Source organism: Myotis lucifugus, unplaced genomic scaffold, assembly GCF_000147115.1.
Source record: "Myotis lucifugus unplaced genomic scaffold, Myoluc2.0 scaffold_20, whole genome shotgun sequence".
NCBI classification, from domain to species: Eukaryota; Metazoa; Chordata; class Mammalia; order Chiroptera; family Vespertilionidae; genus Myotis; species Myotis lucifugus.
The window spans coordinates 4,987,526-5,003,371 of record NW_005871068.1 but is presented as its reverse complement, the minus strand read 5'-3'; the positions used below and the strand labels follow the sequence as shown (position 1 = coordinate 5,003,371).

Below are 15,846 nucleotides of genomic sequence, written 5' to 3'. Positions count from 1 at the left end.
AAGAATCCCCACCACATTAGACCAAGAACCCCCATCACTATTAGACCCGGACTCCCCATCTCCATTAGACCAAGAAACCCCTTTAGACCAAGAACGCCCATCTCCATTACACCAAGAACACCCATGTCCATTACACCAATAACCCCCACCCCATTAGACCTAGAACCCCCACCTCCATTAGACCAAGAACCCCCAACCACATTTGACCAAGACCAAGACCCCTCTCCCCCATTAAAGTAAGACACCCAACCCAGATGAGACCAAAACTACCCTCCCTTCTTAGACCAAACACCCCACTCCCATTAGACCAAATCCCCCTATCCCCATTAGACTAAGAACCCCCACCTCCATTAGATAAACACCCCCAACCCTATTAAAAAAGCCTCCCCACCCTTATTAGACCAAAACCCCCAATCCCATTAGACCAGAACCCCTACCACCATTAGACCAAGAACCCCCACCGTCATTAGGCCAAGAACCCCCACCACCGTTAGACCAAGACATCCCACCCCTAGTAGACCAAGACCTCCCTACCCCCATCAGACAAGACCACCCCCATTAGACCAAGACTGACCCCCCAACCTGGTCCATTAGACCAAGACTTCACTCCCACCTCCCTCCCCATCCCAGGGAGTGAGAGTCCTGCCGTTTCCTCCCCAGGGAGACCGCAGGGGCAGGGGTATGGGCTTGACAGTACCTCCGGGCGCTCCGGGTCTTCTCCTCCACTCCTTGACCACGAAGGGAGACTGGACTTCGCTCTCTGACCCGAGGCCTACCAGCCTCAGATCCTCAGATCACAGCGTTCACTCCCTGGAAACGCCAAGACGGAAATGAGGGAATAGAGCGTTGGCGTCAACCGCCAGGCCTTGTGCGTCTGAGCACCTGGTGGGGGCGGGGCGGGGCGGGGCGGGGCGGGCCCCGCGGGGGTCTCGCGCTGCATTCTGGGAAGCCCCCTTGGTTGGGAGCCTGGGAGTCCCCCTTCCGCAGGTCTGAGAGCCCGCACCTGGATGCTCAGCATCGCTTCTCTCCTCCAAGACCTGGGACCCTGGAGGGGGAAGTCAGCTAAGAGCTTCGCTTCGTTGATGTGTGATCACATACTATAGAAACTGAAACAATAATTGTGATTGGGACCCAAACGGAATCCAGGTATAGAATTTACTCAGGTCTCGGGAAATGATCCTGAAGATTTTGAATGTGTCTGCCTCCTACATAAAAGAGAGACACTTCTTACTAAGTGTCCATAGTTATGGAAACTCACTTTGAGAGAATAGCTAATGTAACCCTCAGGACTGGGTTAAGGAGGGTGGCTTCCAGATTCAACTGTGCCATTTTGTCTCCATAAACTTGGGGAAATGTCTTCTCCTCTCTGACCTTAGTGTCATTTTCTCAAACATGCAAAGCAAAACTTCTTCAATTCTATGGGCTCTAGGTACCCACGGGCATGGCACCAACATGAACATAACCCACAGTAGTCCACAGTGATGCTAACATTGAAATGTTCCGCAAATTATACACCCCATGTCCTACATAAGCATGCAACTTTAATCATAAAAATGAAAACTGTCCCCATGATTTAAAAGATCCATTCCGGAATAGTAGGCTATAAGAAATTCAATAGTTAGGTAGCCAGATACCCAAATACTCTCAAATAATAGAATCATATGAACTCAGATATTAAGAGATAAAATGAAGCAGTCACTAGCCATCAACCTATCTGTAATTTCCCAGTAGAATATATTCACCAGCTACTGCACAGCTTCTCTTGGAACTTTAGTGGTGGGAAACCACAATTTTCTAAACTATCCTTAACAGTCACCAGTAGTCTTTTTACACTTTCTATTTAATGGGAATGTAATTTTATATTAATTTTCCTCATTAGGCCTTTTTTTTACTGATAGCCTTACAGAACATGTGGGAAGCATAGATCGCCTGGGAAAAAAGAATCTTCTTTAATAAACTTTGGACACCATTTCACTTGTTCATATCTTCATTCATTCCTATCAATAATTTTCTATAGTTTTGTCATGCAAAGTGCTTGCACAATTTTATTAAAATTTTTCCTAATATTTGATAATCTTTGAGTTTGTTTGAAATGTATTTATAGTCAATTTAATATTTTAATTATTTGTTTCTAGCAGTTTGAATTACAGTTGATTTTTTATTAATCATGCATTCATCAGTGTTGCTCAATTCATTTATTAATATATTCATTTAAGATGTTAATAATTGCAGTTGCATTTCCTCTTTTCTCATCCTTGTGTTTTTTTTTTTATTTTTTGTGTAGCATTGCCCTACATAAATATTTAATTGAAATGGTGATAGGAATCCTTTTCTCAATCCTGATCTCAAGGAAAGATTTAAATATTTCAGCACTTATTATAATATTAGCTGCAGTTTTTTGAATTATTTATAATCTTAAGTGGGTGATAAGTTATACCAGTTTTTGCATCTCTTTTAATAGTCATACTATTTTCTTCCTTTGTTTTATTGCAATATTATGATTTCAAAATATTAATCCAACAAGAATTTCTTATTGGCTAAAACCCACTTTTGTCAAGATATGTCAGACTTGATGTAACTTTGGATGCAATTTTATAAACATACTTTTTTTGGTATTAGGTCATGAAAGATATAATCCTTTGATGCTCTTTTTTTACATGATATCCTTCTCACCTTTGTGTAAAGATATTACAATACTCTTCAAACATTTGGAGGGGTTGCTACTATTTTCATTTTTATTATCTGTAATATCTTCTGTATGATTGGTGTCATTTCTTTCTCAATTATAGGAGAAAATTCACCAACTCAGTCACCAGAGACTGTGGATTTTTATAGAAGACTAGTGGCCTGGTGCATGAAATTCGTGCACATTAAAAGGGAATTAATTAGAGCAGTGGTTCTCAACCTTCCTAATGCCCTTTAATACAGTTCCTCATGTTGTGGTGACTCCTAGCCATAAAATTATTATTGTTGCTACTTCATAACTGTAATTTTGCTACTGTTATGAATTGTAATGTAAATATCTGATATGCAGGATGTATTTTCATTGTTACAAATTGAACATAATTAAAGCATAGTGATTAATCACAAAGACAATATATAATTATATATGTGTTTTCCAATGGTCTTAGGCGACCCCTGTGAAAGGGTCATTCAACCCCCAAAGGGGTCGAAACCCACAGGTTGAGAACCGCTGAATTAGAGGAAATATTTTAATATTGCTATTTGCCCTTTCTCTATAGTAGAAGTGTGATAGATGAAAGAAAATTTGTAAAATGTATATGAAAATAATATATAACTTTATTAAGACACTGGGGGTTAGGGGAGGCTGGGGGAAGTTCAAGGGGGGAAAAAAGGAGACAAATGTACTACTCATAATATTTTAAGCAATAAAACAATATATATATAAAAATATGTCTTTACTGATTTGAGAGAGAGAGGAAAGAAGAGGGAGAGAGAGAAACATTGATTGGCTGCCTCCTGCATGACCCTTACTGGGGATCAAGCCTGAAACCTGGGCACTTTCCCTGACCCAGAATCGAACCTGTGACTTCTTGGTGCATGGGTTGACATTCAACCATTGAGCCACACTGGCTGGGCCAGTGAATCAACTTTTATAAAGCACTTCTATGCATGGGGAATTGTCTGGAGTTGGCTGGAAGTATTGGGAAGCTTTTTCCCAATGAACTACACGTTACTCCCAAATCTTCTCTTTTCTTGGAATTTGTATGAAGCTGATATCAAAAGAAAACATGACATCAAAGCAAGTAAGTTTTACTCTCAATCCCCAGAGGGAAAGTAGGGGCGGGTGGGGGTAAGGAGGAGAGATATACCAAAGGACTTGTATGCATACATATAAGCCAAACCAATGTACACAGACAACAGGGGGATGAGAGCATGAGTGTGTGTGGGGGTGGGGTTGGGGGTTAATGGGGGGATGAGGACACATTTGTAATACCTTAACCAATAAAGAAATTAAAGATAAAAATTTATATAACTTTATTAATAAACAGTAACTAAAGGATATAATAACAGAGGCATTATGTAAAAATAACAAAAACATGATATGAAAATAACAATGATGCAAACAATGACTGATACGTGATTAAACTTATTCTAATATCTCCCTGTACACCACATTAAGAGTGAAAACACTTTCAGAGTGCTTGACTAATTTCCCTTTTGATGAAGTATTTAGAACTTTAACGTTACATGATCATTGAACTCAAGAGAAAGCAACACATAACTGACCATGTGCGCAAACGGGTTCAGTTAGAAATATGTCTATTCTGTCTAGAGTTTGTCTTTGTGATTTATTAATAGTCATTGCAAATGCTGGCATCACGGGAAACTGTCATCGAATTAATTTAAATGGGAGGCCAGTGTCTGATAGGGACAAATCAATTTTTGGAATCAGAACAACCTCTCCCTCTGCAGATCCTGTTAATATTTCAGCTTCAATAATGTTAGGTTGTAATCTTTCTATAATAAATCTAGTGCCATTACAAAGACCCCATTTACTATTAATATTTCTCAATAGCATGATGCTTGCACCCACTTTCAATTTTAATTTATGACACGGCATTCCCGAAGGAGTAATACTATTAAGAAATGAATTCGATGGGAAAATTTTCCTTTTCAGCATCATCTGTGGAATCAATAGAATTATCACTCAAATATGTGTGAAAATCTCCATCGAGTATATCCAAATTTTCTTCATTTAATTTTTGAACATGCTCATTTTTTGGACAAAGAATTGCACGTTTAGATATATTTTTAATATTATCTATAGATGTACTATTTCCAAAGGTAGCTTCAATAATAGATCCATTACAAATCATTTCACAGGGGATTTCAATAATATCCATTCCAAAATGAAAACTGCTATCAAGTTTGCCATCTACAAGTTTTACTAACCATTCACTATAAGCAGAATCCTCTGATCTCATATTTGTTGTAAGAGACAACTTTCTGAAACATCCCCAAACATTACAGTACTTTAAACTTGTTTGTACTATGGCCGATAGCATAGCATGTGGTACAATACTGAGACACTGTCGAAAATCCCTTCTAAGAAGAACTTTCCCACCAAATACAACATTCAAATTCATACTTTCTCTTAGTAATCTGTCTATGGCATTTATAGCATGACTGGATGCCATGGTGCATTCGTCAATAATGAGAATTTGTGCCTTTTTAATAGTTTTAGCAACTTCACTGTTTCATTTAATGGAATCAGTAATTTATATTGGGAATGAAAGGTGCTTCCACCAAGAAGTAAATTTGCAGCAATTCTTGTAGACGCTGTGGGGAAAACAGTACCACCACGACCTCTAATATAATGTATTAAAACTTTATAAAGATATGCCTCCATGCTCCAAGGGCGGGTTCCTGCCTCAAACCTTGCCCTCGCAGGAAACAGCTCGGGGAGGGAGCAGCCATTGCCAAGGCGACCCCTGCAGGACTGATTTCTTTCCAGTTGGTTGAGCCTCGGTCGTGATGGGGTTACACCCAGGGTTTTTATATAAATAGATTTTTCATTGCAGGTTCACCTTATTTAATAAGCATAGGAGCATACAGGTTTCCCATTTTATTTTTGGTTAAGTTGGGTTAGATATTTCATATAATTTCAAATTTATTGGAATAAAATTGCTTATAGTTTGTCTGTTTTTAGATTCTATAATGACATTTCTCATGTAAATAATGTATTAATTTCTTGATGAATTTTTAAAATCATAATGAAATATCCTTCTTTGTAATTTTTTCCCTGGATGTTTAATGTGTTTGGCATTAATTTACCTATCCCAGTTTTCTTATGCTCAATTTACTTATTAATTTTAATATATGATACATTATTAATGTTACATTATTTCTCTATACTATTACTTTCAACCTTACATTATCTTTCAATTTAAATTGTCCCTCATATAAACAGTGTATACTTGGGACTTTTTTGTGTGTCTGAAAAACTTTGACTTTTAACTGGAATATTTAGACTTAAAAATAATACTTCTATTAATATAGATTGAGATATAGTTGTCTATCTTGTCCTTTATTTTTTATTTTTCCATCTCTTTCTATTTCTCTTTTCTTTTTGTGCCTACTTTTGTGTTTATTAAATAATTTTTGTTATTCAATATAAACTCTTCTCTTGGGTTTTTATCTGTGGTGATTTAAAAACATGCCACATATTTTTGACACTCCCTTGTTTTAAGAGATGGAGTTTGTGGCCCCTGGGCCAACCTTTTTTTTTAAATATATTTTTATTTATTTCAGAGAGGAAGGGAGAGGGAGAGATAGAAACATCAATGATATGAGAGAAAACAAACAAACATTCACTGGTTGCTTCTTGCACACCCTTGACAGGAATTGAACTTGGGACCTTTCAGTCTGCACACCAGTGTTCTACCCACTGTGCCAAACCAACCAGGGCTTCTAGGCTACCCTTAATGACTCTCTTATAATCAATAGAATGCAGCAGTTTGGTTGCTATGTAAATTCCCAGGCTGAAGTTCCAATCAGCTGCCATTACCAACTGCTACCAATGGAGGACACCATCTTGGACTGCAGCCCAGACTCTTCCGGCATTCCCGCGATTCTGTGTCTACCACATGTTGGTAGCAATGTTATTTACAGTTAGTCAAGCATAAAATTGTCTCAGGTTTGTTTATGTGGCTGTGTCTTATTTAACTCTCAGTTTGGAAGCAGAATTTTGATGGATGTAGAATTCTGGGTTGACAGTTTTATATTTTCTTTCAGCATTGGAAAGATTCTTCTCCATTTTCTCTGGTTCTCCATGGATTCTGCTGAGAAGCCAGCCATCTTATAAATCATGTTTTTCTCGGATAGGTAATATATCTTTATTTTTCACATGTTTTCAGTTGGTACACAATTGTTTACTTCACTGATATTGTTATATTTCATATAAATGCCTAATATATAGTTAAATAATAAAATGCCTCAAATATTTCAATTCCAATATTGTGAGTCCAAATTATTCCATTTATCTAAATAAAAATATTACTTATGTGATTGACAATAGCAAAAAAAACATAGCAGAAGCAAAAGAGAATCTATAGGAAAATATTTAATTTTTATTTCTTATTGAATACATATCTACAAATTGTGTACAAAGTAAAATACTTTAAGTGCATTTCCAAGTAAAATATCAAAATTGTTTTTATAATTGCTTACTTGCTGTTGAGAAAAAAATAGAAGAAGAAATTAAAATCCTTTATAAAGAATAAAGTGACACTTGTATTACCTACAGCAAAATACTTGCTTTGGTAAATCATAGTCTATATCTGAAACTATCATGTAAGTATATTATGGAGTTGATTCAGTAACAGGCAATATATAAAACATAAGAGAAAGTAACATGAGTATATACATCTATATAGTTTTAATATATAAAATTTTTGTTATTCCAAATAATTATAAAATAATAAACTAATCAGTGGAATAGTAAAATACAACAATTTATACAGCATAAGCATAAATCTTCAACAATTATAATAAATATGCTTAATAATTGGTGCAAATTAAATAACAAGATTCTCTTTATCTTGATACCAGATTATCAAGAAATTTTAAAATGGTACTGATCTTTCGGAAATTAATTTGGCATTTTTAGCAAATTCTTCTTTTACAAACTCTTTAAAAAACTAATTTGACTTTCAGGACTGTATCCAACACAGCTACACAAAATTAAGCATAAACTTCTGGTTATAAAATTGGCAAAAGAGCTATTTTAAATAAATTATATTGTGTTCATTCCATGGATATTATGTAACTATACAACCAATCAGGTAGATCTTATATAGTTATAGATGATATATCCATGATATATTGCTAACAAAAATAAAGCAAATTAAAATGTCACTTGTGTGCACACATATATAAATAATCATTTATGTAAATGCATATTTATGTATATATTTGTTTCTGTACACACTTTAATGATATAAATGTTTATATAGTCAGATACTTTCATTTTTCAAAAATAAACTTCAAAGAGTGGGTTGCTGGATCACATGATTAGGGTATCTCTAAGTTATTTTATAATGTGACAAATATTTGCACCATGATTATACCACTTTACATCCTACCAGCATTGTGTCTCCTTCACTCTGCATTCTTGCTAGCACTTGTTATGTTCAGTATTTTTAACGGTAGTCCTTCTCATGGTGTGCAGTGGTATCCCATTGTCTGAATTGCATATGTGTAACCAAGTCTTAGTTCTTTTTGTCCCAGGTATCCCCAGTAAATGGAGAAAACAGATCAAAGGCCTAATGTTAATCCTTTTATACTTTTGCATGTATGGTTACTTTTAGTGCCTGTTGGATTTTCTGTATGAACTTCTACAGAGGAAACTGTAGGCTCTGGGTGATATTTTTCTTCTTCCAGGGACCGTTTCTTTCACTATTCAGAGGCAGTTACCTGGGGGAAGTTCCTTTTCACCTTGAAACCAACTTTTAAAACTGGGTCTCCAGCCTTATTGGAGGCGTTTTCTATTTCTGGTTCATGTAGATATTTAGGGTATAGCCCTCAGGGATGCCAAAATAGCCCACAAGGTTTGTTTTGTTTCATTAGCCTTCTGTCTGTCTGGGTCCTGAGCTCAATTTGTGTCCCTTGAGATGCTGAGAGTGCTGCTCAGGTGCTTAGCTCCTCGGCCTCAAGTTTAGGCTTAGCATCTCCAGTGCTCAATAACCTCTTTTGAGTTGGCAAATACTTTGTAGGGAAACATGTTACCAAATTTGGATCTCACTACCAGAATCTCTCTTCTTGCTGAGATATCCTGTCCTTTCCATGCTTGCTTCCTTGAGTTTGATACCTTGAAGAGATGTCTTTCATATATTTCCAGCTTTCCCAGTTTTTCTCAGCAGGATGTTTGTGCTATTTGACTGTTACAAGACGCAGGTGTCTTCTCCAAGACTATTTTTTGAAACAAGTGTTATGTAGTAGGTGTTTTTATTCTCCCATTCCAATCAATTTCAGTTTTATATCAAAACTATAAACAAAATTTACTTTCTGTTCTTGGTAATTGTATATTCATTTGCAGTTATTAAGAAATAATACGGATATTCTGGATACCCTGTACCCAGTATCCCCTAATTTTAACATCTTGCAAAACTATAGTACAGTATCTTAACCAGGATATTAACATTTATACAAGTCAAGATACAAAACGTTTCAATCACCACAAGAATCCTTAGTGTTTCCCTTTTATAGGCAAGTCCTCCTTGCCCCTTGGCTTATCCCTGACTTCTAGCAACTCCTAATCTGTTCTTCATTTCTGTAACTTTTTTCATTCAATGAATATTTTACAAGTGGAATCATTCCTTTTTAAATATGAGGCCCACATCTGGGGATGTTCCCTGACCGAGAATTGAACTGTGACCTCCTGGTTCACAGGTCGACGCTCAACCACTGAGCCACGAAGGCCAGGCAGTGAAGGTAATCATTACTTATTGACCTTTGGGTTGGCTTTTATCACTTAGAATTATTATCTGGAGTATCATCAAGGTTGTTGAATACAAATGTTTTTTTTTGTTTTGTTTTTTTATTACTGAGGAGAATTCCATGGTACGGGTGTAATCATTCACATTTTTTCCTTTTTATTGAATTATTGGGGTGATACTGGTTAACAAAATTACATAGGTTTCAGGTGCACAATTCTACAACACATCATCTGTACACTGTATTGTGTGTTCACCACTCCAAGTCAAGTATCTATTCATCACCATTTATCACCCCTATACCTTCCTCCACCTCTTCTCATCCCCCCTCTCCCTGGCAATCACCACATGTTGTCTATATCTATGAGTTTTCCTCCCTTTTTTCCTCTTTTGCTCAATCCCTTCACCCCACCCTTCATCCAGTCCCTTTTTCCCCAACAGCTGTCAGCCTGCTCTCTATGGGTCTTTCTCTACTTTTGCTTGTTAGTTCCTTTTGTTCATTAGATTCCACATATGAGTGAAATCATATGGCACTTGTCTTTCTCTGGCTTATTTCACATAGCATAATGCTGTCACAAACTGTAAGATTTCCTTCTTTTTCATGGCCGAGCAGTATTCCATTTGTGTAAACCACTTTTTAAAAAACACCTGGGTGTTTCCAGTTTTTGGCTTTTACAGAAAAAGCTGTGATAAACATTTCAGTACATGTTTTCTTATGAACGTGAGTCTTCATTTCTCTGGGATAAATATTCCAAAGTACAATTTCTGTGTCATATGCTATTTGCATGTTTGGTTTTTATAGAGACTGCCTAACTTTTTCAGAGTGGCTGTATTTGACATTACAACAAGCAATGTATGAGTCTGTCTGTATCATTGCCAGTATTTTATGGTATTTAGCCATTCTAAGTTGTGAAACAATTTTCATGTGATTATTTGCTGTAAGTATATACTTTTGGTGGAATTTCTCTTCATTTCTTTTGACCATTTTCTATTAGGTCTAAAAATTTTTTGTTATGAGAGTTCTGTATATGTTATAAATACTCATCCCTTTGTCAATTTATGACTTATAAACAAATTCTCACAGTATGTAGCTTGCTGTTCCAATTGCTTAAGAGAGATAAAATTGTTAGTATAGCGAAAGTTTTCAAACTTGATAAAGTCTAACTTATTAATTTTCCTTTGTATAGATTGTACATTTGGTGTCAAATCTATTGACTCTTTGTTCAGTCCTAAGACCTGAATGTTCATATCCTATTTCTTTTATATAAGTTTTACAGATTTTGTTTTACAACTAGATCTGTGATACATTTGTGCTGATTTTTTTTGTATGAGATGTGAAGTTTAGACTGAGGCTCAATATTTGGCCTATGGATAGCCAATTACTTTAGCACAGTTTGGGAAAAGACTATTATTTTTCAATTGAATAGCTTTTGAAGCTTTATAAAAAATAAATTGGCCATGCTGTATGGGACATTTCTAGGTTCCCTTTCTGTTTCATTGATCTATGTGTCTCTCTCTCTAGTAATACCACACGATCTTGAATATTGTAGCTATATAATACATCTTGAAATTGGTGGAGAGATTCCTCCATCTTTATTCTACTATTTCAAAATGTTGTTAGGTGTTGTAGATCCATTCTCTGTTCATTCAATTTTAGAATGATCTTGTTAATATCTATAAAATGTTCCAAATTTTCTTTAAGACACACATTTGATACATGCTGCACATTTTGAACAGGTTCATTGAGGTATAACCAATTTAAAATAAATTTCACAACACTATCGTTAACAGCATTTTTTCAAAATATGTATTCGTGAAACCATCACTGCAATATAAATATTCATTCCTCCCCTACCAACTTTCCTTATGAAACTCCCATTTCTTCTGTGTGATCCTTCCCAAGCCCTTCACCCTTCCCCATATCAGTGGTTCTCAACCTTCTGGCCCTTTAAATACAGTTCCTCATGTTGTGACCCAACCATAAAATTATTTTCGTTGCTACTTCATAACTGTAATATCGCTACTGTTATGAATTGTAATATAAATATCTGATATGCAGGATGGTCTTAGGCGACCCCTGTGAAAGGGTTGTTCGACCGCCAAAGGGGTCGCGACCCACAGGTTGAGAACCGCTGCCATATATGGACATTGTTGTAGAAGTTTTTGTAGAGAGATATCATTTCACTTTTTTCTTATGAAAACTTCAAGGAACAGAATGTATGGATTATGTGATAGTTGTACATTTCAGTTATTTTAGAATATGCCAAAGTGTTATGTGGTGTGAATATACTGTTATACTCCCTACCATCATTATACGAGAGTCACATTTGCTCTATCTCATGCCATCATTTGCTATGGTCAATATTTTTCATTGTTGCCCATCTAATAGGTATCTCACTGTTGCTCTAAATTGACTGGTTGTAATCAAGTCTTAGTTCTGTCTGTTCCAACATCCTCAGTGAATGAAGAAAATGAATTCCCACCCCCACCCCCGTGATGAAATAGGTGTTGTTTTCCTTCCCACTTACTTTTTTATTTTATTTAAGAACCAATCACTTTATTTGAAGAAATAGTAAAACTTGAACATGAAAACTGAAGTGCCCGTTTTGCAAGGGCAATATGGCAATAGGCATGCTGGGCAGGGCGGCCAGGGGAAGTCACCCCATGGCTCTCAAAAGGCAGTCCAGGCTCAGTTCTCCTCGCTGGCACCCAGGGTGAGCTTGTCAAAGAGGTCCTCTGCCAGGCTGGATGTCGGGGCTCCCAGCTTGCGCAGCTGGGTGACACTGGCTCCCAATCTGTAGATGAACTTCACCTCCTGGCGCAGGTTGTGGTGCTCCAGGAAATCTCACTGGTGGGCGTCGTTCTTGCCGGTGGCCAGCTGGTGCAGATGGAGCAGACTCTGGTTCACCATCCTCTCCACGTGCAAGGCGCTTTTCATGGCTTTCAGGCCGCTCTCCCACTGGTTGCGGTCAGGCCTCCTGATATCTCGCAGGCGGCTCCGCCCCCCTCGCCGGTTCTGCAGCCTCATCCTGCTCCCACTCCTCCCTCGACTGCCACAGGAAGAAGGTAGCCAAGTGCTGCAGGGCCTCGTCCTGGCGGTCGAAATAGAAGGCAATGGACATGGACACGTAGGAGGCGTAGAGTTCCAAGTTGATCTGGTTGTTGATGGAGGCCTCGCAGTTGGCATGGTAATTCTGGCGCACTTGGGAGATGGGGCCCAGCACTGCCACTGGAGGCGCAGGAAGCATGGGTGGAGGCATAGTTAACAGGTTTTTCAGGGGTGCCCCCCCCAAACCCCCCCTCCCCCGGCCAAGTAGATCAACAGAGCCTCATGGCAAGGGCTGCGGGACGGGCTGCGGGGCGGGCGAAAGCGATGGCTTCTCAGGGACCAACCAGTCATTCCCACTGTGGTGGATGAGGGCAGCGGAAAGCTGAGTCAGCAGCCGTGGGTGGCGGTGGGGACCTCGAAATGTCCCTAAGGGACCCCCCCCAGGGTGGCCGGAGACAGGGGTTCTCAGGTGTGAGGCTGCAGGCAGCTGACAGCTGGCTCTGAGGTGGGACCGTCCCCCCTCACTTTTTTTTCCCCTTGATTTTTTAATATTTTTTTATTTTATTGTTTAAGGTATTACAAATAGTAGTACATATGTCTCCTTTTTTTTTCTCCATTGGTCTTCCCCTTGGCCTCCCTTACCCCCATCCCCCACCCCCCCATCCCCCGGCACTTGCCCTCACCCCAGAGAATCCAGCACGTGATAAAAAAAAATAACCACACGCAAAAAATTAGGGGTTGTGCTTCCCCCTACTTTTTGCGTGTGGTTATTTTGGATCACGTGCTGGATTTTCTATATGAAATACTAGAGAAGTCATTGAAGTCGCTGAGTGGTTTGATCTTTTCTTTAGTGAGCATTTGTTTTTGAGAGGCAATTAAGGTGGGGATAGTTCATCTCATCACACTCAGTGATTGAGTTTTTCTGGAAACCGGATCCCAGGTTTTGTGTTTTCTATTTTAGGTTCAGATGGCCATTAGGGCATAGCCACCTGGGGGTGCCTAACGAACCCCCGGTTTGTTTTTCAGAGTCTCTCTCCCTTGGTGCACAGTTAGGTACAACTTGTGGCCCTGCGTTGGTTGAGACGCCTGGAATCCTGTTCAGTTGCTTAGCTACAGCTTCCTGTTTGGTATCTTGGATCCGGAGTCTCATTTTTGGAATCAGCAAAACACTTCAAGAGCAACGAAGTAGCAAATTCAGGTGTATTTCACCGCTTAGGCTTCTCTTCTGAGATTCCACCTCTTTAAATGCTTGCTTCCTTGGGTCGTGATGCCTTCAAATAGTATCTTTACTATCTTCCAGCTTTCTTAATGTTTCTCAGCAGGATAGTTGGGCTAAATAGACTGCTGATATGCCATGAGTGGAAGTATTCGTCTCTGCAATCACTAGTTATTGAAATACTTTTGGATCTGTATTTTTTTATTTTATTGAGAATTAATACACTTTCTATGCCCATAAGACAAACTGTTTTTGTGAAGACACATGATCTTCCCAGGATTGGATTTTTTCTTATCATTCCACATAATGTATTTCAATTTAAATATTTCATTGATTCAATAAATTGTTCTTCAATTTCCAGTGTGTGTCAGGTATAAGCCATGTGATGGTGATATTAATGAGGTACAATCCAGTGGGAAACAAACAGTAAATAATGAGTATATTATAAAAGATAAATTTAGGAAGAATTCGTTATACAGCCATGGTAATGAGATTACTACCTATATGCCATGTTTAATTGCTGCTCTAGGGATTGGCATATAAATCTTTATCTTATTCTGGTCTATTTAGAGTTATGATAGTACCACTCAATTTGAATGTATCCTCCCAACACTTTATTTCCTTAAATTCATTTCCTTTCCTTTGTTATATTTCTAATATGACAAATATATTTTTGTCATGTATTTTATATATACAATAATATTTACCATTTTGCTTCATAGAGATGTATTTCCAAATAGAAAAAAATGTCATATTTATCCACATATTTTCTCTCTGCAATATACCTCGCTTTTTTCATATAGCTTTTCCTTTCCATGAGATGTCTTTTCCCTTCAGCTTAAAGACTTTGCTTTAGTATTACCTGCATTATAGTTTGTCTAGCAACACGTGATCTTAGATTTGATTGTGTTTTATTTCATTCTCAGTTTGGATGGATAATTTTGATGAACATAGAATTCTGAGTTGACAGCTATATTTTTTGCTTTCAGCATTGGAAAGAGGCTGCCCCATTTTCTCCGTGTCTCCATGGATAAATACTCCTGAGAATACAGGCGTTTATATCATCATTCCCAGGTAGGCAATTCATCTTTATTTCTCGGGCATTTTTAATGTTGTTGTTTTTTAATTTGTTGGCTCTTAGCAGTTTAAGTATGATGTACCCCCATGAATGTCTGTTTTAATCTAATCTGCTTTGGTTCTATTGATCTTGTGTCTTTAATTTGACATATTTCTAAAATTTGGGGAATTCTTTATTTCAGTTTTCACATTTTCATATTTAGTATATAGAAATACGATTGTTTTTTGTGTTTGATCATGTATCCTACAACCCTACTGAAATCATTTATTACTTTTAGAAGGATTTTTAGTAGATTGCTTCTAATTTTTGACAGACAATAGTATCTTCTGCAAATTGGGATAATTTTAATTCTTCTTTACAATATGCGTGTATAATATTTATTTTTTGACACATTGGCAAGACTTTCTAGTATAAATTTAATAGGAGTGGTGGGATCAGACTAGCTTGTCTTGTTCCTGACATTAGAGTGAAAACATTCAATCTTTCGCCATTAAATATGATGTTAAGAGGTGGAAGAGGGTATAGGGGGGATAAATGGTGAAGGATGGAGACTTGACTTGGAGTGGTAAACACATAATGCAGTGTACAGATGATGTGTTGTAGAATTGTGCACCTGAAATCTATATAATTTTGTTAACCAATGTCACCCTAATAAATTCAAGAAAAAGATGCTCTTTACCAAATTGTGGTAAATAGACTCTGTGGATGTGATTTTTTTTTTAATCATGAATGATTGTTGGGTTTTTTCCAAATGTCTTTTCCATATCAGTTGCTATAATCATATTTTTTCCTCTTTATTCTGGTTATATTGTGGTTTGTACTGATTGATTTTTTAAAAAATATATTTTATTGATTTTTTACAGAGAGGAAAGGAGAGGGATAGAGAGCTAGAAACATCGATGAGAGAGAAACATCAATCAGCTGCCTCCTGCACACTCCCTATTGGGGATGTGCCGCAACCAAGGTACATGCCCTTGACCGGAATCGAACCTGGGACCCTTGAGTCTGCAGGCCGACGCTCTATCCACTGAGCTAAACCGGCTAG

General features: G+C 37.6%; 1 protein-coding gene and 1 pseudogene across 1 annotated transcript in view; both read right to left on the bottom strand.

Moving 5' to 3' along the window:
* The window catches only part of LOC102438783 (melanoma-associated antigen B10-like), a 10,307-nt gene extending 3,719 nt beyond the window's left edge, over positions 1-6,588 (bottom strand). The window contains exon 1 of the mRNA XM_006085679.1: positions 6,533-6,588. Coding sequence (XP_006085741.1) covers positions 6,533-6,588 — 56 coding nt within the window. The remainder of the gene's footprint in view (positions 1-6,532) is intronic.
* A 5,559-nt stretch (positions 6,589-12,147) lies between these two features.
* LOC102438477 lies at positions 12,148-12,718 on the bottom strand (annotated as a pseudogene).
* Between the last annotated feature and the right edge of the window lie 3,128 nt (positions 12,719-15,846).